This window comes from Panicum virgatum, chromosome 7K, assembly GCF_016808335.1.
Source record: "Panicum virgatum strain AP13 chromosome 7K, P.virgatum_v5, whole genome shotgun sequence".
Taxonomy (NCBI): Eukaryota; Viridiplantae; Streptophyta; class Magnoliopsida; order Poales; family Poaceae; genus Panicum; species Panicum virgatum.
In genome coordinates, this window is record NC_053142.1 from 2,491,332 (window position 1) to 2,516,409 (window position 25,078).

At 53.3% G+C, this 25,078-nt stretch overlaps 2 protein-coding genes across 2 annotated transcripts; both read left to right on the top strand.

Annotated features, from left to right (window-relative positions):
- Positions 1 to 5,445: 5,445 nt before the first annotated feature.
- On the top strand, positions 5,446 to 9,478 carry LOC120639554 (protein tfg-1-like). Its single transcript, XM_039915409.1, has 2 exons — positions 5,446 to 5,927; positions 8,631 to 9,478. The coding sequence occupies exons 1-2, from the start codon at positions 5,603 to 5,605 to the stop codon at positions 9,233 to 9,235; spliced, it is 930 nt and encodes a 309-aa protein (XP_039771343.1). The 5' UTR covers positions 5,446 to 5,602; the 3' UTR covers positions 9,236 to 9,478.
- Positions 9,479 to 9,615: 137 nt separating this feature from the next.
- LOC120639555 lies at positions 9,616 to 10,972 on the top strand. Its single transcript, XM_039915410.1, has 2 exons — positions 9,616 to 9,726; positions 9,878 to 10,972. The coding sequence occupies exons 1-2, from the start codon at positions 9,713 to 9,715 to the stop codon at positions 10,704 to 10,706; spliced, it is 843 nt and encodes a 280-aa protein (XP_039771344.1). The 5' UTR covers positions 9,616 to 9,712; the 3' UTR covers positions 10,707 to 10,972.
- The last annotated feature ends 14,106 nt before the right edge of the window (positions 10,973 to 25,078 follow it).

The window sequence follows — 25,078 nt, forward strand, 5'->3', positions numbered from 1 at the left end:
CCCAGGGTCTCTTTAACAAAAACGCCAGGGTGAACCGGTAAGATTGGATCTAGGCGCTTGGATCGGGATCGGACGGTTCAGATCCAAACAACTGGGGTTCTAATCGCGGCCGTCGATCCGAGATCAGGCGGCCGGGGTGGTTCGGGCGCGTGGGGGCGGCGCGGCTCGCCGGGAACGCAAGCCCTGCGGCGGCGCTTCGCCGGAGAAAACCAAATCGGCGTCCTCGTGGCCGATTCGGGCCGCGGATTGGCTCTGGAGCCTGCCCGTGACATGCGTAATCCACTGGAAGTGGATTCGCGGGGCTGCAGGGTGCGTAGCGTGGTGCACGGCGATGAGGGCGGCTCGGGGCGGTGAGCCTCGCCGGCGTGCGGTGCCTGGGCACCTAAGGCGCGCCAGGGCCTACTACATCTAGCGCAAAGAGGACAGGAAAGGCTCGGGTGCTTACCAAGGGCTTGGGTCGGGTTGGAACACGGCACAGAGTCGTTGGCGTGGAGCTCCTGCGGCGGCGCTGGGACGGAGTTCGGGGACGAGGCCGATGTCGAGGTCGGAGTGGGGAGCAGTGGGTTCTGGGACGTCGCGGGTCCAACGGCGAGTGTCCTGCACAGCTTGGCCGGGCCTCCGGTGCGGCGGAGCGGCGTGGCCGCGTGTCAACGGCGGCGCAGAGACCTGGGTGGCGGTGGCGAGGGTGGAAGCGAAGTTCTAGGGCTCGGTGGTGGTTGCTGGATGGGGGTGGGGCGCAGGAGAGGGTCACGGCCACTTTAAGAAGGGTCCGGAGATCTTGGAAACGTATGCCCGTCGTGGACATCGCGGGGATTGCGCCCGGATCCGTGCGCGCGGAGAAATCGGAATTCGGCGCGGTTCTGCGGGATTCAGGCTCGGAGTGGAGTTTCTAGAAGGAGGACGCTCACGGGAGGCTGCTCAGTGGGTCCTACGGGGCCGGCGGTCCACGGCGCAGCGGGCGTCCGGGGCGGAAGCAAAACAGAGCAGGTGCGACGTTCACGGGCGGAGGAAGGGGAAACATCCGACGTGTGGGTCAAGGTTGTCAGTGAGTCGTGGGATCGGGCGAGCGGGCCGTGTGGTGCGGGGAGCGGGGAGTTGGGCTCTGGGAGTGGGCCGCGCGGTTGTGGGCCAAGCGCGGGAAGCTTGGGCCGCAGAGGGGAGTGCGCAGCGGGTTGGGCCGGGGGGGGGGGGGGGGGCTTTGGATGGGCTGGGACGACTTGGGCTGCTGAGCTGGGCTGGTGGGTTTGGGTTGTTGGGTTGGGTTTTGGGTTCCTTTCCTTTTCTATTTCTTTTCCTTTCCTCTCAACTCAAAATTATTTGAATTCAAATGAATTTGAATTCAAACTCCAATACAAACAAACAAAACAAAACCATGCACCAGCATGAATGCAACACCAAAATTTAAACCTATGATAAAATTTTAATTACTTGTGAAACAAAAATTTAGATTAAATGCAAGTCTAACACAATAAACCTTAAAAATTTAAATAAAGCCAGTTAAATTTATTAATAAATGCTGGAATTTAAATTAGGGTGTTACATCCAACCCAATCCACACTTGTCCCTATCCAAGAAGTTTGCGATTTTACCATCATCAAAAATGGGTTTTGCTAAAATGTCATCAAACTTTTGGGTTTTGCTATAATGTCATTATGAAAGTGTGTCTTCCTGCTACAATGTCTTTTCCCTCCTTTTCAATTCATTTCATAATTTCTCGCTTCTCTAACCACATAAACGGACCATTTTGACCTTGAGACAGCCAGCCTTATCCCCTCAGTCTCCCGTGTCTCCCACCATGTCCACCGTGCATTTCTTGGCAGGCCGAGCTCGCCATCGCCGGCCTCGGGTGCGGACATGGCGTAGGCACAGCGGCGCCACCACGTCGATGTACACGAGGTCACGATGCCGCCAGGAAGCTGCGGCGCGGCGGCGGCGGCGTTCGGCGTTCGGCGGCGCGGCCACGAATGCGGGAGACGGCATCGAGGCGGGAGCACAAGCAGGTAGGAGGCCCAATGGCCGGCAGGATCCCGGTGATGGCCTGCAGCTTCTCGAGGTCCTTCGGCTCGGTGCGCGCAGCAGGCCTGGACGTTAGTGATGATCAGTTTCTTACTCCGTTGAAAAATCGATGCTAGCTTGCTTGCTGATTATGGCATGTCGTGCCTGGAACTAATTCAAGCGGTTGCGTGGGGCTTTGAATGCAATATTGGGGGAGGATTAGGAGCAGGCCATGCGGCATGTCGTCGGTATGCGGCTGATTGGCACAAGCGGAGAGAAGGGGGCAAGAGGAAGTAGAGACTGAGCAGATAAGGCTGGGTACACGAGGAGGTGTGCGAAGAACAAATCAAGGGTGTCTTCTGGGAGGGAGATGAAGAGGCCGGCGCCATGGCGTCGTAGCGCGCCAGCCCCACGCGCCAGTCCACCAGGTCAGAAAGCCATTAATTTTTTGGGTTTCGCCACAATGCCATTATGATAGGATGTCAAAACGCTGAAATGCCTTTTCAACACTTACCACATTATTTTTTATTTTCCACATTTTTTTGGCTGAACCTACCCAAAATGCCCTTGCAGCATCGGTTACAGCCCGGACAGATCGAACAGGATGAAAACGCTCGTTCTTTCTCTCCCTTTCCTCTTCCTATTCTTCAGCACCGAGGCGCCTACAAACTCGCCGGCGGAGGTCGGGTTCCCGACGCGGCTCCTCCAAGGGAAGGTGTTACCGCGCTGCTCCTGGCAGCGGGCCTCGCGGTGCTGTCCGCGGGCGGCGGGGCCAGCAGGGCAAGGCTCGCCGTGGCGCTGGCGGCCGTCGCTGCCATTTCCGAGAATGGCAAAATCGCAAATTTCTCTCCCTATCCTCACGGTAGTTCCCGACCCGCCGACGTGCCCTGTGTTCGGTTTCGGCATGAGCCACCGCCACCAGAGCATCCCACCGCCATGCCGCCGCCGAAGCCCGGCCTGCTCGCCCCCTTCCTCGCGGAGCAACCGCACGGCGTAGTGCGGCCGGGGCCGCCGCGTCGAGGGCGGCCACGGCGAGGCGCGTGCGCCCAGGACCCAGGGGCGCCGCGTCGAGACCGCCGCGTGCACCCACGGCCGCATCCGAGCCCCACCTCGCCCGCGTCCGCCGCGGCCGCGTCCGAGCCCCATCCCACGCGCTTCCACGGCGGCCGCGGCCGAGCTCCGCCACACGCGCGTCCGCGCCGGCCACGAACCGCCCCATGCGGCGCGTCCGCGGCAAAGGCCGAGCTCCTCCCGCGCGCCGCGGCGGCAGACCTCCGGCTCACATGGTTCTTGCTGAAGGCAGCGTTGGACGCGCCATGTCGGGGCAGGACAACCGTGAGCGAGCCCTGGCCGGGCACCCGCCGCCGAAGGACACCCATGACCAGCCGGGGCCGTGGCCGCCGGCGCCCGACAGCATGCGCGTCGAGGCATAGGACAGCCGCAACGTGCACTTCAGCCACTTCCACAGCGGCTCCTCAGCCGCCCACGCGGAGGCGGTGGCGCTGGATGGGCACCGTCGCGACGAAGCTGCTGGCCTCGAGGAGCTTCGCCTGGGGACCTCCTGGTCGAACAGTGTGAAGATTCGCCGCCCCTCTTCCCGGCGGCCTTGTCACGCGCCCTCTGGCCGTTGCCCCGCAGCACGGCCTCGACGCTGATGTCCACTTGGCCTCCGCGCCGTCAGAGAGCTGGCCCTCTACGCGGTCCACACGCCGCCACGCCTCGCGACGACGTGCTCCGCGGAGGCGATGCCTTCCGCTGGCGAGCCTGAGGACGACCGGCACGAGCGCGCCGCGCTCCAGGAAGGCTTGGAATCTTGAATCTCCTCCGTGGCGTAGCCGCGTTGGGGCTCACCCGCGGAAGGCCTGTAACAGCAGGGTAGAAATGTCCATTTCACCTCTGTTAGGCTCAGTTAGTTGTTATTCCGTCCAAAATGGCATGTAGGTAAAACAAAGTTCGTGTAATGGTATACAGTGTAATGGTATATAGGTGTGAGGAAATTTTTTAGTAGTACACAGGTAACTGCCATCTTTTATAATGACATAGAGGTAAAAGACTCCTCTCTGTAGGGGTATCTCCCACTGCTGTGGAGGCTTTTATATGTATACCATTACAAAAGATGGCCCCGGCGTCCATACCACTAAAAAGTTTGGAGACACCTCTATATCATCGTGTTTTTTCGTTTTGACGTCTGTACCATTTTGGACAGAAGGAGTGCTAACGGATGGTAACAGAGCTGCGAAAAGTCCATTATACCCTTAGATGCCAAAAATTGCTTAAACTCTCTCCTCACAATGATGAGTGGGCCTCACTTGTCATATTCTTCTTCCTCCCCCACCATTCTTTTCCTCTCTCTCCTCTCTCTCTATCTCCCTGGCTCGCACGGGCAGCGGCGGCGGCTCGCCCCGCGAGGGGAGCCCTGCCCGCGACGAGACCCGCGCCGGCAGCAGCCCGGCCGAGGCGGCGCTCGCGCCGGCGGGGGCCCGCCCGAGACGGAGCTCCCGTGCGCAGATGCGGCGGCCCATGCCGGCGACGGAGGCTCCCGCTGACGGAAGCCCGCTCGAGGCCTCCAACGCGCAGCCGCGGCGGCGGAGCTCGGGGAGGGTCACGACGCGGCGGCGTGCTGCGGCCCCGACAAGGAGGGCCAGGGCGTGTCGGCGGCGGGCTGCGGCCCCGACGGGGAGGGGGGCGTAGCTGCGACGGCCCGCGCCGACGGCGGAGCTCGGGGAGGGCCACGGCGCGGCGGCGTGCTGCGACCCCGACGGGGAGGGCCATGGTGCGTCGGCGGCGGGCTGCGGCCCCGATGGGGAGGGGAGGGGGGCATGGCGCAGCGGCGTTGCGCAGCCCCGACGGCAGAGGAGCAGAGGAAGAGCTCACGGCGGAGCAGGATGTGGTGCTCGTGAGAATGAAAGGGCAAAATGGTCATTTTACTAGGTTAGCCCCACATGTCAGAGCTCTAGATCTGTTAATTTCTAACGGATGGTGGATAGAATGGTATAGACGTCAAAACGAAAAAACGCGATGTTACAGAGGTGTCACCAAATTTTTTAGTGGTATGGATGTCGGAGCTATCTTTTGTAATGGTATACTACATGTAAAAGCCTCACTGCTGTGTCCTATCTTTAACATGCTTAATGCTCGAACGCTGTGAACCCTCTGCCTAATGGGGCAGGGCGATTTGCCTTTCCGCTCTAAAAAAAATATGTCTATTGATCCGATTTACTCTTCTTTAAATAATAATTTAGGGATGAAAACACACTTTTCCTATATCCTAAGTTGTTAAACGGGATTAATTAGGTGCTCACATCTTTCAAACTAGGATTATCAAATTCCGGAGTATGTTAATTTTTAAAAGTGTATCAAAAAGTCGGCAAAAAAAAAAAGAAGAAACAAAAAAGGTCGTTACATGGGCCGATGGACTGACATATGCCTGTTCGGAGTCGGTCGGCCTGCCTGCCTGCTTGCCTAAAGGTCGTCGGTCCACTTCCCTCTCTCCTCCCACCGGCGCACCGCTCGTCCGCCGCCGCCCCCTTGCGAATCGCGGCCCCAATCCACGCCGTCGCGGCGAGTGAGCGAGGGAGACACTCGACTCTGAACGAGCAGGGTCGAGATGGACGGCGGCGAGCACGAGCCGGAGGAGTCCTCTTCCCAGCGCCGGGAGCGCCTCCTCGCCCTCCGCTCTGCCGCCAACGCGTCGGCGGCGGAGGCGCCTCCCCCGGCGACCGCGGGGAGCCTCCTCCCGGATCCCGATCTCGCGGGGGACCAGGCTTCCTCCCCGTGCCCGCGCCCGCCCCAGCGGTTCGACTACTACACCAACCCCGCCGCCGCCTTCTCCTCCTACTCCGGCGGCGCCACCAATCCGACCTGGTCCCACAAGCGCAAGAGCCCTCCCTTATGCTACGATCCGCGTCCTGGCCCGCCTCCGCCTGCTTACGGTACGGCCGCTGCCCTAACCCGCTACCTAGGCTGCCCCCCCCCCCCCCCCCCCCCCCCTATTATGGTGGATTAGGGCCACATGTTCTGCTTTGCTTACCTTTAGTGTCTAGTTCAGTATTAGTGCGATTTATAGTACTACTAGAGTTAGCAGCCGTAGTTTGATCTTGCCTATAGTCATACTTGAACCTAAAACTTAACAAAACGCTCCCCTGCTACAAGGATAAAAACAAATACCATCCTATAGGCAAAGGGGGGGAAAGGATAATGCAGGCTTGTTTCAAACCCAGACATTGGCTAAACGATAGATCCAAAAGAAACAACAGGAACAAAACATTCTTTCATAGGGAAATCATAGTAGAGGAGCTGTACCTCAATCTTGGTTTGCATTTGGAGACGACCAACTTAGTTGCCGTTTATCAGTTTAATCCACATTAGTCATCTGGGGTTTTCACATTCTTAAACAGCTAACCTAACATTATGGTTGTTTTTCTATAGCTGGGTCATTCAGATTGCAGTTTCCCTATGGGTTCCATTAGCATTGTTTGAGCTTGTGCCAAACATAGTAGCCCTTTTACATGAATTTGGCCTGTCAGGAATCAGGATAGCCTGCATGTTCTTAAATCAAGAACTGCACCTTGATATCTGTACATTTAGTGTAGGATGCCATAAGCGACCACTTCAGAGTTCAGAATCTTGTTTAGCTGAACCAAGGAACTATGGTACCTAGTTACCTACTATCTCCCACAGCAGCACCATATGGGTCCGTCACCCATTGACTACCCATCTCTTTGGCCAAGTCATATGCAATTCCAGACTTCAATGCCAGGGTACCGAGTCCAAGGAAATCCCTTTGGTGCACCACCTCACCAGATCCCACATTTTGCATCTCCAGCTCGAGGTTCATATCCAAATTCACCTAGCTTTGGTGGGTGCAGACACACTAATCCCAGATTCCCAGCCCAGAGAGCAGCCATATTACTTATGGACCAATGGGTAGCACATACTCATCATATGGTCAAGGTAGAGGTCAAAACTACTATAGAAGCACAGGCTCAAGGGGGAAAGGGTGGAGGTTCGGGACTAGTCAGTGTTCAAAAAGGCGGCATTCCGCGCCCGCCTAGGCGCGCATAGTCGCGGGCGGAGGGGTTCTGCCTCGCCTAGGGGGTAGGCGGTACCCTAGGCGGTGCCCCCACGTCGACAGCAAAGGGCAGGTGGGCTGGGGCGTCGGGCGGCGACGGCGGAGGCTTGCATGTCGGCTGCTGCGGCGGCGTGGACGTCGGCCCCTGGCGACGGCAGAGGAGGAGGCAGGGATGGCCACGGGAGAGAGGTAGGACGGGTGGCGGCGGAGGAGGAAGAGGAGGCTGGGGCATCGGCCCGCGCCGGCGAGAGCAAGAGCGAGGGCGACGGCATGGCGGCAGTGAAGGAGGCGGGGGACGAGTGGGTGGCAATGGCCTGGGCAGCGGAGGAGACGCGGGTGGGTGGGCAGGCAGCGGCGATCTGGGCAGAGGAAGGGTTGGGTGGAGGAGAAAGAGTTGGGGAGTCGAATGGATAAGGTGTAGCGAGGTGGGTGGGAGTTAAGAGCTGGGCTGGGCTGGTTTGGTGGGCTTTCCATCCAGCTTTAGGCCCAGTGGTCTCCAGCTTTCCTTCTTTTTTAAGATATATAATTGTACAACATATGCTACCGCCTAGCAAAACGCCTAGGCTCTAGGCGATGGGTCACCGCCTAGCGCCTTGCCGAATGTTGGTACTAGTTCTCGGAATCGTTCTGGATGGAAACTCAGTATTAACGATAGCGTTCTTGGGTGCATGATGCATATAGTGATGCCATCCGGGGGGTTTCTATGTGCTCTACTAGGTCAGAATACATACATATTTTAACTTGAATTTGGCTACATTCAGATTTAATTTCTTTACAAGTGTTGCAGTTGAATTGAAAAGGCTTGCTTCTGTTCTAAAGCTATTCTCTGTGATGTCTCAGTTTATGTAATAATCTCTTGAGCATAATGCGGATTGTTTTATTTGATTCCAAATGCAAATTCTCAGATGTTGCATGTTTGACACTAGCATCTCAGTTAGAAATCTTTGTTCTGCACTTTTGCTTATTGTCCTGTTAATATTCGTTTACCTGAGGAATTAGATGGTTCGGCAGCAAGACATAAAAAATTGGTCGTATCTAGTTCACCTAAGACTGATGTTATTGGATTCAAATTTAATGGTTGTGTAAGCTTGAAATTTCTTGGCATCCACACATGTTTCTTATAACACTCCATTTTACTGAAGTTGGTTAACCAGAGAAACCGAAGGATGGCACTAAGAATTGAATTGCCATGATGAGAACAGCAACCTTGCAATACTGGCATAGTGGATAATGGATATTAATTGGTTGAAGAAATTTAGACTAGATTTTTTGGTTAATGAGTCTAAAATGCTCTCTATCATTTTGCTTGCACTGTTTTGAGTGGTTGGTTTACACGTGAGGATTCCTTACTGTTTTGAGTTACTAGTTCCATCAACCTGTGAGCATTACCTTCATCTATTGGTTCTCATCCATCTAGCATAACTGTGCTATTATATCCTTTAGTTTGCTGCATGCTTAACTTACTAATTGTTTTCTTATTCTGTTTTAATCTGGCGTATCATATTCATAACCACAACTCTCATCCTGAACATTTCTTCAAACTTTTCATCTTTGGCTGCACCAGGGAATTATGGTGACAATTATCCTCCACAGCAGCACCATTGGGCTCCATCGCCAATTCACTCCTCACCCCTGATGCCACGAGATCCACCAGGGAGCAGTCCATGGAGAAGTCCTATGCAATTCCAGGATCCAATGTCAGGATACCAAGGAGCACCTCCTGGTGCTCCACCTCCTTGGGGTCCACATTCTGGCCCTCCTGGTAGAGGATCTTATCCAAATCCTCCTAGGTTTGGGTTCAGGCACCCAAATCCTGGCCGAGGGGGCAGCCCGATGAATTATGGACCAAGAGGTAGCCAGAACTCATCTTATGGCCGAGGCAGGGGGCCCAGTTACCATGGTAGCCCAGGTTCAAGGGGAAGAGGGGGCAGGGGTGGCTTTGGTTGGCAAGACCACGGCTACGTCAATAAGTCCATGGTTGATGACCCTTGGCTGGACTTGCAGCCTATTGTTGGCAACATTCTGATACCCAGGGGCATCTCCGAGTCGTGGCTTCCAAAATCCCTGCGGGAAAATAAGGAAGCACCTTCCCAAGGCCAAATTAAGTCATCATCGGGATTGAGTCTAGCAGAGTTGTCTTTCAACGAGGTTTCTGATAAAGAGACATAGGCTTTTTGTATGCATAACTAGGATCGTAGATTGTTGTTGTTTTCAGTATTATTTACAATATAGATTTTATCCCCATCGAAAATCATGTACCTGTATCTCTGCTCCTTCCGTTACCTTAGATCGTGCAGCTTTGACAAACTTCATTGCTGTCTGGATTTTAGCGATCATGCTGTACGGTACCTTGATTGATTTTAAGGTAGTAGATGGAGGAAATGAAATGCTTTAACAGCTTGCCTTGTGTTACCTCTCTAGTTTTTGGTGCCTTCCCTCTAGTTAAATAAAATATGAGTGTTCTTTGATTTGTACACGAAACGACAAAAAAAGATAAAATCTGAAATTCTCTGTTTCCTCGCTGATAAAATCAAATGAAATAAATTTGCGCTGTTCGGATTTGAAATTTGAAATGCATGGTTCCTTCCGCGTGCAGGATCCTCTTTGCTGGGCTTTCTGTTGGATTTGCAGCGCGTCCACGTCACAATGATCTGGAGGCGGTAAGATTTTTTTCCCGTTAAAATGTATTGGCGGGCACCCGTTGTTTCCCCCAAAAAAATAGAAAAAAGGGGCCCTTCGTCTTGGCGGGACTGGGGACACAAAGCGCGCGCTGATCCTACCTATTTCTATTCTATATAAATAAATAAACAGGCCTTGGATGGATCGGATCAGTACCCCAGCCACCATGGCGCCCGGAATCCCGCCGTCATCCCGTGCTTCTCGGCGCGGCGAGCACGCCGCCGCCGCCATCACCATCTCCTCCGGCTCGGTGCGCAGGACTGTCATCAACGTGTCCGACGACGACGACGAGGTCACGAGCCGGCGCAGGAGCGATCCGATGCCGATCGACCCATTATTGATCCCAGCCATGGCGCCAAGAATCCCGCCGTCCTTCCCTGCTTCCCGCCGCGGCAAGCACGTCGCCGCCGCGATCGCCACCATCAACTTGTCTTCGCCGTCCTCCTCCGACGACGAGGAGGTCACGAGCCGGCCCAGGAGCGCGGCGCGGCGCACGACGCCGCCGTCCTCCGTGTCCGTCGTCGTCCTCTCGCCGAGGAGGGCGGCGCGTCCATCCCCGCCGGCGTCCCCTGCGGTGTCTGACGGCTCATCCGCCAGCGAGGCCACCACCATCCAGCAGACGATCCAGCCCGAAAAGAAGAAAGAGAAGGAGCAATGGTGCCTGGACGACGAGCTTTTCATCCTCTGGACCATGGCCTGGCTCCGCATGGGCAACCCTGATGACAAGGTCCCCCTGGCCTCGGAGGTCTTGAAGCACCTCGTCCCGCTCCGCCGCCGTGGCGTGCATGTGAGGCAGCTCTCGGACAAGATGTGGCAGCTCAAGGTGAAGTTCAAGAAAACTATCGCCAAGGCCGTGGCCAACGGCGGCAAGCTCCGGCGCCGGACCCGGTACCGCCACCTGGTGCTCTACAACATGTCCCAACAGGTGTGGCCGGACCTGTATCAAGCCGCCGGCCTCTGATGAATAATGCTCCTTACTTGCTGCTTGCTTGGATCATCATCAGTAACCGCCGACGACTAATAATATAGTATCCTAAATCCTTATTGGGTGTGTTATTAATTAGCTGGTGCTCGCTCAATCATATATATACTAGTTTCCCTTTATATGTTAGTTGCATGCATGTAGAAGTGCTAGCTAGCTAGCTAGTCTGAGATAATTTATGCATGCATGATAATCGAATCAGTGTCTTTAGTATTTTGCTCTAATGTATTTTGTTATTCCCATTATATATTGACAAGTAATCTCCAACTAATGACGTTATGATTTACGCCCGGGCGCCTGCTCCTGCCTATATCTAAAAAATATAGGAATATGCAAGAAGCTAGGAGCTAATATATACATGTCCTAATTCCCCATCTCTTAACAATTGGCATCCCTTCTTGTGCGTAAAAATGCGCATACTTCCGTCGCTCCCAATCCGTTGGTTGCCGCTGGAACTAGGGGATATACCCCTCCTTGGGGGCGTCTATTCCCCGCATATGCGAGTGGGGAACGACCTATCACAGAAGCTCGCCCCCGCCTTCCTCTGCTTTCCCCGGCTCCGGAGGCCTTCGTCGCAGCCCTCCCACCGCCGCCGTTGCTAACCACTCCCGCCGCCGCGCCACCACCTTCTCCTCGCCCCCGCAGCCGGCCACCGCCCACCGCCCACCGGAGATCCTGCCCAGCCCGGCCGGCGGCGTTCCCGCGCCGCGCCGCCCCCGGGCCTCTTCTAGGTACGACGGCCATGGAGCCCGCCCCAACCCCCAGCAACCATAAACCCTAAAGCTCCGCCGCCTCCCGCCACCACCAGGCCGCCGGCGATCTCGCCCCCCCCCCAACCACCCCCAGACCCCCGCATCCCCCTCCAGTAACGCGGCAGCCACCACCATCGTGAGGAGGAAGAAGCACACTGCACGAACCCACCTGCAGCGACCGCCGGACCTCTTCCGCGATGCATCCGTGCACGCAATCAATATAAATCCCCCCCCCCCCCCCCCCCCCCCCAAAGAAAAAAAATCATTCAGACGTTGGATCAAAAGACAGCAGCCAGCAAACTCATATCAGCACACCTCATCTGGGCCACTCTGTTATTCATCAACAATCGAGAGAGCTGCCCATCGTATCGTATAACCTCATCTTTCCTACCATGGGCCAGCCAAGAGCCCAAGACATGTAGCGCTCTAAATGAATACATGCGAGCACTTGCTTGTTGAGTCAACAGATCTGACCATGCATCCTTTGCACTTCATTAGTGCCATCCATTTCAGCATAGTTTCCTCCAATCCCCCTGTCACAAATAGTTCACCGAATACATCGCAGTGAGAGTTCATACCGGGGACCCAAAGTGAAACAAAGGTTAATTTGGTTGGTTGCATTGCATGACCCTGATTATTCTTGGTGCAGAGTTCCCGCTCTTGTTTCTCGTACCGCATAAAAAAGATCAGCTAGGATTTCTCTCAGTGAATGAAGCGTCAGCATTCTCTGTATGTGTTGTTGTTCTGCTAGTACTAGTTCAATTGTAGCACAACCTTCTCTTGAGCATGTACATGTTGACGGAAATTGAGAAAATTATGCAAATTCAGTTAGGAAGAAAGGGACGGACCGATCGCTGCCTGCTGTTGCTCTCATCAATCTGTGTCACTCACTTTGGAACCGATGCAACCAACCAAGCCGATCATCCAAATAAAAGGAGTTGAAGATTGTATTGCACATGTTTATTTGGCATAAGCCACGAATTCCTCTGTATTGCAGCTTGCAGGGGGTTGAATCATCTGCCTGACATACAGTCTGCTAAGGGCTGATTAACTGACGGCATCCGTCCAGCGTTTTTCTTTTCCTGAAAAAATTGATTAGTGTGCAGTGCAGGGGGTTTGTTGTTGTTAACATAAGTCTGCTAAGAGTAATTAAACTGACGGCGCCTGTCCAGCCTGTTTTTCTCTCTGAAAAAAATATTGACTTCACTTTTTTTTCTTGTGTATGTGTAAATGCCTTCTTGCCAGGGACTGGCAAGAACAGAAAAAAAAAAGTTTGGAAGCCAATACTCCAGATGCAATCATCAACACGCCTTGTTTACTTTTTTTTTCTGACCTGGCCGGCCAGTGTCATGCATTTCTATATTGATTTCACTTTCGCTGTCATTTAAAGTACATTTGCTGCCCCCACATCATTTCACATTACTCTGCCCTCTGTTACTATTAGAGATATATTGTTGTATTTCCTTGTATTGAGTTTACTTGTACTCCAAGTCATACGGCAATATATAATAGAGGTCAACCCTCTCCTTTGGGTGTGTGGTGTCGGGTACCACGATTAGGGACACCCTAATCGGGGTACTAAGAACACCCTTAAAAAAGCAAATACGCGTTAGGCAACTGGGCCCACGAAGGCCCACGGCCTCCTTCCAATCTGGAAGAAAGGAAAGGACTCAAAGAAGCCCAGCATATGGCCCACTTGCATCCTCCCTCGAACCCGCGGAGCAATCTCCGCCTCGCTCGAGGGCTCCCATCGAGACCCTTTGACTGCGCCCCGCATCTCCGCCTCGCTCGAGGGTAGCGAATCTACCCTCGAGCGGGCACATCATCTCCGCCTCGCTCGAAGGTAGCGGACCTACCCTCGAGCAGGCACCTCATTTCCGCCTCGCTCGGGGCCACCCCTCGGCATAAGGGACAAACGGCCCTGCCGCTCACCCACCCATCGTACGGAGGCATTAAGTGCCAACCACTCCTACACAGCGCCCAAGACAGACGGCGTCAGGCCGGCATTCCCCACAGTGGCTGTGACCGGAGTCCCATCCGCCAACTCCGGTCCCTGCTCCGCCATCCCGGACGCTGTGGCAACACTGTGGGACCTGCGACGCGGGACGAAGCGCGCTCGGCACAGTTCCGTTACTATTCTGCCAACTCTGGGCGTCCTGACTCCACCTCATCACACGTATGGCCCCGGACCCACCCCCTGTTCGGGAAGGGGTCCGGTGTTGCCACGATCCCTCGGAGAGGGACGCCCAGCGCTAGCAGCCGGAGGCCCGGACCTCCCCCCTCGAGGGGTCCGGGACCTCCACGTGACCCTCGGACCTCCTTAGTGCGCATACCGGCACTTTGTCCAGGGGGGTCCGGGATTGCCACGTGCCCCGTCACCGCTGAGACACGCAAGACCCTGACCTGCAGGGCCCACGCAACGCCATCACGCCACGTCTGGAGGACAGTACACCCTACAATGACGACCACGCCACCTGCTGGGGTAGGCGGGACGCCGGCGCGATCTCCGCGAGGACAAGGACGATGCCCAGGACGACCACCACGCCCGGCGCCACACCCCACAGTGTACTTCCCACAATACTCGACTGTTGTATCCCCATAGCTCGGGGAGAAATGACGACTTCCGCGATCCCCTATACATGTACCCGTCCCTCCTTGCGTCTATAAAAGGAGGAGGCGGGCTTCCCTTACGGGGGTCGGTCGGCTCTCTAGGCATAACCCGCCCACAGAGCACACACTCGCTTCTAGCCCAACACCGCTATTCGCCACGCTCAACGCCTCTCCTAGCAGAGACTTGGGAGCCCCCCTTCCTCTCTCGCCTTGCTTGTACTCCCTACTACAAGCACTCCGGGTGCAAGATAATACAGTGCCCTCGCACACCCTCTTGCTGGACGTACGGCCCCGCGGCCGGAACTAGGATAAACCCATGCGTTACTGTGTTGCCTCCTGCATCAACATTTGGGACGAGGAAACACGCAACATTTACTAGTTGGGATCCGGACCCCCGGGTCAGGACACCGACAGTTGGCGCGCCAGGTAGGAGCCCGCTGCGTGACATTTTCTCTCTTATTCCCATTTGATCTCCAGGGATGGCGGGTAGACCAAACCCATTTCCTATGGGTGTCTCGGATCCGCTCCCAGCAGGATACGTGATCCGGTTCGGGAGTCTCGAGTTCAGAGCAACCGGCAACGGTTACCTATTGGAACTCCTCTCGCCCAGACGCAACCCCGTCACTCCGACTTCACCAGCCCAGCGCAATAGGCGCTCGGGCCAGCATTTGCGACAGGCACGCGCGGAGCAGCGCCGTGCGGCACACCACAGCTCCCCCACGTGGGTTGAGGCTGGCATGCCACAACTCAGCATCGCGGCCAACGGGGCTACCGCTTCGTCATCACGTGCCTCGGCATCGTCTGCGCCGGCACCATCATCTGCTGCAGCACCAGTGCCTCCCAGGGGGGGCTCGACCTCGCCGTCGCCCTTTCCCTTCGGGATGCGCAACGCTGCCACCTACACCTCTTCAATCAGCACAAACTTCACCGAGTATGAGGATATACCGGGTCATCATCTTCTGTCGATCCGCAACCTCATCGCATCGTCTCCCGACGAATCCTACCTCGAAACAGCGAGTTCGATCGCCGACGACATCAACTTCTTCGTGAACAATTGCACGGCCGAGGAGGCCGAGGACTACTCCGGGGTCCGCGACCCCGATGCATTCCGCTCGTTCCAGCTCGCGACGGCCTATTGCCTCACCTGCTCTGAGGACTCCAATGAGGGGGAGTACAGTCCCACTCGGGAGTGCTTCATGGCCGATCTTGCGGACGAGCAAAACGACAACGCCCCGGGCAACGATGGGGATGGCGGGGCGGACGCACAGGCGAACCAACCGGTGGTGCCGCCTGCGGCCCCTTCTTCTTCGTCAAGCTCGGCGGCGCGACAAGCACAACTGGCACAGCTCAAAGAGCTTCAAGCCAAGCTCGACGAGCAACGCCGGCAGACACAAGAGCTGCGTACCGCACTCGAGCAGCAGCGCACCGCGCGTGGTGCACATGCCCAGGCGGCGGCGTGCGTCGCCCGGGAGCGCATCCTGGCCAACGATAACGTCGATAAACCTCCGGAACTAAAGACGGCCGATGAAAAACTCGTCGCTGCGGCCTACCTACTCCAAGCCATGCCCGAGCCATCGACGCCTTCGGGCCGTAACCTGCGCCGCGAGGCACAAGTGCTCATCGAGCAAGCCGCTGTGCAGCAGGCCGAGAGCTCCGCGTCTCGCATGCGCTCGATCGTACCGAAGCCTGCCGGTGGGACTGCACACCAGGACCACAAGGTTTCTGTGCACACACCACCAGCAGGGAAGGGCAAGGCAGCCGTAGCGCCCAGTGCGAAGGCACCCTCGGTGCACGAACACATCGGAAAACCCCCCGTAAAGGATCGACTCCACGACACGCGCGGGCACGCCGACGACGGCGACGCCCGCTACATCGTCGGCGGCAGGAAATACACACCTCGACGGGTTGGACGTTTCGACCCCGAGCATGACAGGGGCGAGTCACCGGAGCCTCCGGGCACCTGGGTGTTCAGCCGGGAGATTCGTACCGCTTCTTTTCCCCCGCGCTTTCGACAGCCCACCACCCTCGTCAAGTACTCGGGCGAGACAGATCCTACAGTCTGGCTCAACGACTATCGCCTAGCATGCCAGCTGGGCGGTGCAACAGACGACGCGGTCATCATCCGCAATCTTCCTCTTCACCTTGCCGACGCCACACGAATGTGGCTCGAGCACTTGCCCGCGGACCAGGTCCACAACTGGGCCAACTTAGTCAAGATCTTCGTGGGCAACTTCCAGGGCACATACGTGCACCTTGGGAACTCCTGGGACCTCAAAGGGTGTCGCCAGAAGCCCTATGAGTCCCTACGCGATTACGTGCGGCGCTTCTCCAAGCAATGCACCGAGCTCCCCAGCGTCACCCACGTCGAGGTCATCAACGCTTTCCTCGAGGGTACGACACGTGCAGGAACTTGGTGCACGAGCTTGCGAGAAGCCGACCCGCCAACACCAACGAGATGTTCGACGCTGCCACCAACTACGCCGCCGGCGAGGAGGCTATTGGTGCCATTTTCGACGATAAGCCGAACAAGCACAAGGAAGATGCACCCGCGGAGGGCAGCAACGCCAAGCCCAATGCCCCCGCCAAGAAACAGAAGCGGGGAAGGAAGGGAAAGAAGCCGGTCCCACCAAACCAGCGCGGATCGGGACGGGCAGAGGACTCCGAGGAGGACTTCGCTGCCGCCCCGGACCGCAAAGGACCTCGAGGCGGTGGTGGCCTGTTTGACGACATGCTTAAGAAGCCGTGTCCTTACCACAAGGGCTCGGTCAATCATACCCTCGAGCAGTGCGAGATGCTCAAGAAGTATTACAACCGCGTCGCGCATCGCGACGAGGACAAGAAGAAGGACGCTGGCGACAAAGGTGAAGATGATGAGTTCCCCCCGGTGGAGAACGCCTTCTTCATCTTTGGAGGAGCAACGACGAACATGACCTCTCGGCAGCGCAAGCGTGAGCGCCGGGAAGTCTTCTTCGTCACCAAAGCCACGCCATCCTACCTCGACTGGTCGAAGGACACCATCTCCTTTGGCCGCGAGGACCACCCCGACTATGTCCCGCATCCACTCGCTTCTCCAAGGTGCTCATGGACGGAGACAGCAGCCTCAACATCATGTACGCCCACACCTTGGAGCTCATGGGGATTGGACTGGACAAGCTTCGTCCCAGCAAGTCGCCATTTCATGGCGTTGCGCTGGGAAAGCGCGTCCAACCCCTCGGCCAGATTGATCTGCCTGTCTGCTTCGGCACGGCAGCCAACTTCCTCGAGGAGGTACTCACCTTTGAGGTGGTGGGGTTTCGAGGATCCTATCATGCCATCCTTGGTCGTCCTTGCTACGCCAAGTTCATGTCCATCCCCAACTACACCTACCTCAAGATGAAGATGCTGGGTCCAAAGGGCGTCATCACCATCGGCTCTTTGTTCGAGCACGCCTACGAGTGCGACGTCGAGTGCGTTGAGTACGCGGAGGCTCAAGCGGAGGACGAGGCCCTCGCAGCCACCCTCGACAAGATGGCAAGTGAGGCCTTGGACTCTACGCACCGACATGCAGGGAGTTTCGAACCCGCCGAGGGTATCAAGAAGGTGCCCCTCGACTCGAGCCACCCCGATGACAAGGCGTTGCAGATCAGCGCCACCCTCGATAGCAAATAGGAAGTGGTGCTCGTCGACTTTCTCCGCGCCAACACAGACATCTTTGCATGGAGCCCCTCGAACATGCCTGGCATACTGAGGGAGGTCGCTGAGCACTCCCTTGATATCCGACCCAACTCCAAGCCGGTGAAGCAGCGCCTGTGACGCTTCGACGAGCTCAAGCGCCGGGCGATCGGCGAGGAGTTGCAGAAAATTCTGGCGGCCGGGTTCATCAAGGAGGTATTCGATCCTGAGTGGTTAGCTAATCCTGTATTAGTGAAGAAAAAGAACAAAAACTGGAGGATGTGTGTAGATTACACTAGCTTAAATAAAGTATGTCCGAAGGTTCCCTTTCCTTTGCCACGTATTGATCAAATCGTAGATTCAACTGCGGGATGCGAACTTTTATCCTTTCTTGATGCTTATTCCGGCTATCACCAAATCAAGATGAAAGAGTCCGACCAGCTCATGACTTCTTTTATGATGCCTTTCGGCTTGTACTGCTACGTTACGATGCCCTTTGGCCTCAGAAACGCCGGAGCTACATATCAGCGGTGTATGCTCCATGTTTTTGGAGACCATCTCGGGCGGAATGTAGAGGCATATGTCGATGATATCGTTGTAAAATCCAGGAAGGCGGATGACCTGGTTACCGATCTCAAGATCACATTCGATTGCCTACGGGCCAAAGGGGTGAAACTCAACCCCGAGAAGTGCGTGTTCGGGGTGCCTCGAGGCATGCTCTTGGGCTTCATTGTCTCCCAGCGGGGCATTGAACCCAACCCTAACAAAGTCTCAGCCATCACTCGGATGGGACCGATCCGGGACCTAAAGGGGGTACAGAGGGTCATGGGATGCCTAGCGTCCCTCAGCCGGTTCATCTCGCGCCTCGGTGAGAAAGGCTTGCCCCTGTATCGACTCTTGAGGAAAACCGAGCGCTTCACGTGGACCCCCGAGGCTCAGGAAGCCCTCGACAGGCTGAAGGCATCACTCACTCACGCCCCCATTCTCACACCACCCACGGACGGCGAGCCCCTCTATCTGTACGTGGCTGCGACGACCCAAGTGGTCAGCGCGGTGGTCGTTGTCGAAAGACAAGAGGAGGGCCATGCTCTGTCTGTCCAACGGCGGTATACTACATCAGCGAGGTGTTGTCTGAAACTAAGACACGCTATCCATAGATTCAGAAGCTGCTCTACGCAGTGGTTTTGGCTCGGCGCAAGCTGTGCCACTACTTCGAGGCCCATCTCGTCACCGTGGTCTCGTCTTTCCCTTTGGGAGAGATAGTCCACAACAGGGAAGCCGAGGGTAGAATTGCCAAATGGTCTGTGGAGCTGATGGGAGAAACCCTCACCTACGCCCCCCGCAAAGCGATCAAGTCCCAAATCTTGGCCGACTTCATGGCTGAATGGACGGACATTCAGCTACCCCCACCACAAATCCAGGCCGAATGCTGGACCATGTTCTTCGACGGGTCGGTGATGAAAACTGGCGCCGGTGCCGGCCTCCTTTTCATCTCACCCCTCGGAGATCACATGTGGTACGTGATACGCTTGCACTTCCCTGCGTCTAACAATATGGCGGAGTATGAGGCCCTCCTCAGTGGCCTCCGCATCGCCATCGAGCTCGGCGTCAAACACCTCGACATGCGCGGTGACTCTCAACTTGCCATCGACCAAGTGATGAAACAGTCTAGCTGCCACAACTCGAAGATGGAGGCATACTGCAAAGCAGTGCGTCGCCTCGAAGACAAATTCAATGGCCTAGAACTCAATCACGCCCCGCGCAAGTACAACGAGGATGCCGACGAATAAGCCAAGATCGCGTCGGGGCGGACCACCGTCCCCCCGAACATCTTCGCTCGCGACATCACCAAGCCCTCTGTCGAATTCAAGGATCCGACGGAGCCAGGCCCCTCGACCGCCGGGCCCTCCGGCGGGAACCCCCCGGCGGACGAGGCCAAGCCCATGGACATTGACTTCGAGACCACCTCTATGGATGAGGCCGAAGCAATGGAGATCGACGAGGCCCCCAGTTCGCAAGATTGGCGCACCCAGTACCATGACTGGATGATTCGAGGCGTCCTACCCTCGAACCGCGCTCAAGCACGGCACCTCGCTAGGCAGGCCAAGTCTTTCGTCCTAATCGACAACGAGCTATACAAGCGCAGCCCCTTGGGAGTCCTGCAGCGATGCATCCCCATCCCCGAGGGCAAGGAGCTAATCCGCGACATCCACGCTTGAAAGCATCTAGGCCCCTAATTCTAGTTTTGGTAATTAATGACAACGGTTTGTGGATTAACGATTTCATTTGAGAAGATGAGTATAGGTTGATTCACGGATGAAAGACATTTGGTTGTGAACGTATGGAGTTTTGGAGATGATGAGTAAAGCTCGGGCTCAAGGCAAAGGTATAAAATAGGGCTTTTACATTTTACCGGTCACAAGGCGTTTAGTGGATGAAAAGTGACCGGATTTGTTGGATAGTTAGCCGTACTATCAAGAGGGGTTGTGTACTCATGCTTGACGGGTCTTTAGTGCCATTTTGCTCAAAATGTCTAGTTGCATGCATGAGGGCTAACGGCGTTTTGAAAAGTTTTGAAATAGACTAAGTTCGAGCTCACTGAGTAACGGCGGACAGTCCGCACCTGAGGGGCGGACAGTCCGCGCCCGTTCCAGAGAGCTTGCAGAGGCTCTGGTGGGCTGGCGGACTGTCCGGCCCAGAGGGGCGGACAGTCCGCGATCGTTCCAGAGAGCTTGCAGAGGCTCTGGTGGGCTGGCGGACAGTCCGGCCCAGGTGGGCGGACGGTCCGCTACTGTATTTCATTTTTTACCAGAAAGGGTGTCTCTCTGGTGTGGGCTTCAAAGTTAAACTGCGGACGGTCCGCTCCTGAGGCGCGGACGGTCCGCAGGCTAATCTCAAAGTTGTTCCAGAGACGATGTTAGTCTCTGGTGGGGTTGGAACTCTTAACTGCGGACGGTCCGCCACTGGGGCGCGGACGGTCCGCCAGGGCTTAACGGCTAGTTCTGACATGCATTAAATGCACTCTGACTCACTGGTTTATAACGGCGGACAGTCCGGTTTTTGAATCGCGGACGGTCCGCGACTTCGCAGAAAAGAGTGTAACGGCTAGTTTTTGGAGGGATGTCTATATATACCCAATGCCCGGCCATTGGGTGACTCTCTTGGCCATTTGGATAGCATTCTTGATACATTAGAGCTAAGGCATCCCTCTCTCACACACACTTGCTTAGAGATTGCATTTTTAAGAGTGTGAGAGCTTCCTAGTGCATTGCATCAAGAGTTTGAGCTTTGTGGCATTAGGGAAACTTCAAGCAAGCGTCATCAACTTGTTACTCTTGGGAGTTGCCGCTCCCTAGACGGCTTGGAGAAGTGGATTTCGTGGAGCATCTCCAAGGAGATTGTTGAGGAGCCCCGATTTCGGTTGTGAGAGGTCTTGTGCTCACCTCACCGGAGTGGTGAAGAGCAACTCTAGTGGAATCGAGGTGTGGAGCGGTTCCTTGATTCAAGCTGGCTCAAGATCAAGATGTTCTTGATAGAGGAGCGGTTGATTCTTGGAATCCACCTCAACGTGGATTAGGGGTGACCGGCAAGTCATCGACACCACGGGATATATTCTTGTGTCAAGCTCGGTTACTACTCTTGCTCTCTTTTATTCTTGTCTTTACTTTGAGCAATTTACTTTACTAGAGCTTAATTCGTGTCTTGTCACCCTAGGTTGCAAACCCATCTAGAGATTGTAATAGCTTGACATAGGGCTTTCCTTTGTTACTAATTAAATTTCTCTAGTGTTGTTGGGTTTAGTTTTTAAACCGCCTATTCACCCCCCCTCTAGTCGGTGTTCTTGATCCTACAAGTGGTATCAGAGCTAAGTACTCCATTAATTAAGGATTTAACCATCTTGGAGTAGAACAATGACTAGTGATCATGGGATTCATGTTGGGAAGCCACCGTTCTTTGATGGGAACAATTATGATTATTGGAAGACTAGGATGTCGGCTCATCTCAAAGCCATGAGTAGAAAGCTATGGAGAGTAGTAAATGATGGATATGTCATTTTGGACCCAAAGAGTTTGACACCCCTAGATGAGGAAAATGAGACACTAAATGATCAAGGGGTTAATGTGCTCTTTAGTGCTCTTGATGTAAATGAATTCAATAGAGTCAAGAGCCTCACCAATGCAAATGACATATGGAAGAAGCTCATGGAAATTCATGAGGGTACATCAACGGTGAAGGAGGCCAAGCTATACTTGCTTAAAGGAAATTTTAGTGAATTCACCATGAAGAAGGATGAGAGCATAGCCGAGATGTTCAACCGGCTAAATGACATTGTAAATGATCTCAAGGGACTTGGATTTGAGGTACCGGATGGGGATTTCAACCACAAGTTTCTTAGATGTCTTCCGGAAAGATATGACACAATTGTGACCTTACTTGTAAGGTCAAATGTGAAGACCGCAACTCCCACACAAATATTGGGAGAAATTCTCACCCATGACATGTTCAAGAAATCTCAAGATGAAGCTCATGGTGGAGAAATTGATATGAAAAAGAAAAGTGTGGCATTCAAAGCTCAAGATAGCAAAAATGAAGAAGAAAGTGGATGCCAAGAAGAAGAATCGGATGAGGAGATGGCTTTTTTTGTCAAGAGATTCAATAGAATGATGAGCAAGAAGAGCTTTGGCAAGAGAGGTCAATCATCAAGAAAAAATCCTTTTGTGGACAAGACTTGCTTTAATTGTGGTGAAGTAGGTCATATCATTGTCAATTGTCCAAACAAGAAAAAGGACAAGAAAAATGATGAAAAGAAGAAGAAGAAGTTCATCAAGAAGAAAAAGAATGGCCAAGCTTATTTTGTTGAATGGGATTCCGATGCAAGCTCCGATAATGATGATGATGATGATGACAAGCCATCCAAGGGAGTTGCCGGGATCGCCATCAAGGAGGTTCCATCACTCTTCTCTACACCACATTGTCTTATGGCAAAGGGTGGTGCAAAGGTACAACAAGATGATGAACTTGATGAACTTTCATATGATGATCTTGTTGAAATGCTTAATGATGCCGATGAATTCATGACAAAGGAAAAGGCTAAGTTGAGGGACTTGAAGTTGAAGTTTACTTCTCTTCAAGATTCCTATGAGGAGCTAAAGACTTCTCATGAGAATCTCAAAGAAACTCATGAGAAGCTTGAGGAAGCTCACAATACCTTGCTTAGTCATGAAAGAAAAGCAACATTGAGCATTGGTGTTAGTTGTGATTTAATTGATGATAAATCTTGTGGCTCTAGCTCTACTAGTTCTTTGTGCACCAACCTAGACAACTCATATTGCAATAAATCTCTCATTATGGAAAATGATTTGTTAAAGAAAGAGGTTACTTGCTTGACTAATGATTTGAGAAAATGCTATGATAGTAGAGCAAAATTTAATCATTGTTGGGCAAGCCAAAAGTTCACCTTGAACAAGCAAGGGTTTGGATATATTCCTAAGAAAGGGAAGAAGGCTTTTGTGCAAACCAAAACTACCTTTGTGAAGAGTAGTGGCAAGCCATATTGTGAAAAATGCAAGAAGGTTGGCCATGTTGAGAAGAATTGCACCAACAAGAAAGTCATATCCTTTGATTCAAGTTACATGCTTATGAAAAATTCAAATGGCAATGTTAGTGCAAAATTTGTTGGGATACCTATAAATGGTGCTAAAAAGAATGCCATTTGGGTGCCAAAAGTCTTGGTCACTAATGTGGTCACTAACGCTCAAGGACCCAAGAAAGTTTGGGTACCTAAAAGAGTTACTTCCTCTTTGTAGGTGAATTACAAGTCCGGAGGAAGACATTGGGTGCTTGATAGTGGATGCACTCAACATATGACCGGAGATCAAATGATGTTTTCCTCTCTAGATGAGAATGTGGGTGGCTATAGTGACATCATTTTTGGTGACAATAGCCGGGGCAAAGTCAAAGGAGTTGGTACAATTCCTATCTCAAGCAATCATTCTCTCTCAAATGTATTGTTAGTTGATTCTCTCAAGTTTAATCTCTTAGCGGTCACTCAACTTTGTGATTTTGGATATAAGTGTAGTTTCACTAAAGATGATGTTGTAGTGACTAGCTTGGATGGAAAAGATCACATCTTTACGGGATTTAGACATGAGGATGTATATCTTGTGGATTTTGCAACTAAAGAGGCAAATTTGTCCACTTGCTTATTCACTCAATCATCTTTGGGTTGGTTATGGCATAGAAGGCTTGGTCATGTTGGCATGAAACAACTCAACCGACTTTTGAAGCATGATTTAGTAGTTGGCTTGAAGAATGTGAAGTTTGATAAAGATAAGCTTTGTAGTGCATGTCAAGCCGGAAAGCAAGTTGCAAATACTCATCCCACTAAGAGTGTCATGTCAACCGAGAGACCTTTGGAATTATTGCACATGGATTTATTTGGTCCTACAACTTATAGAAGTATTGGTGGAAATTGCTATTGTCTTGTGGTAGTAGATGATTACTCAAGATATACATGGGTTTTCTTTCTTCATGACAAGGCCGATACATATGACACTTTCAAGAAATTCTTTACAAGGGCCGAAAATGAATTTGAGCTTAAGGTGAAGAAAGTAAGGAGTGACAATGGAAGTGAGTTTAGAAACACAAGAGTTGAGGAATGGTGTGATGAGAAAGGAATCAAGCATGAATTCTCAACCAAGTACACTCCGGAACAAAATGGTCTTGTTGAGAGGAAAAATAGAACCTTGATTGATATGGCAAGATCAATGCTCTCCGAGTATAATGTTTCGGACAGTTTTTGGGCCGAAGCAATCAACACGGCTTGTCATGCCTCAAATAGATTGTATTGCCATAGATTTCATAACAAGACCCCATATGAGTTGCTCATTGGAAGGAAGCCAAATATATCATATTTTAGAGTGTTCGGTTGCAAATGCTATATTCTCAAGAAGGGAACTCGGTTATCAAAGTTTCAAAGCAAATGTGATGAGGGTTTTCTTCTTGGATATTCATCTAGTAGCAAGGCTTATCGGGTCTACAACAAAATACATGGCATTGTTGAAGAAGCATATGATGTTGAGTTTGATGAAACCAATGGGTCTCACAATGAACAAGAAAATCTTGATGATGTGAGAAGTGATGGTTTGAGAAATGCAATGAAAAATATGTCAATTGGTGATGTTAGACCAAGAGAAGAAGATGAAGATGAAGTTGGTCCTTCTATCTCTATTAGAGTTAATCCTTCAACTTCTATCTCAAATGATCAAGCACAACAAAATACACAAGATTCAAGTAATGATGATTCTCAAGTACAAGATCAAGTTGGTTCATCTAGTG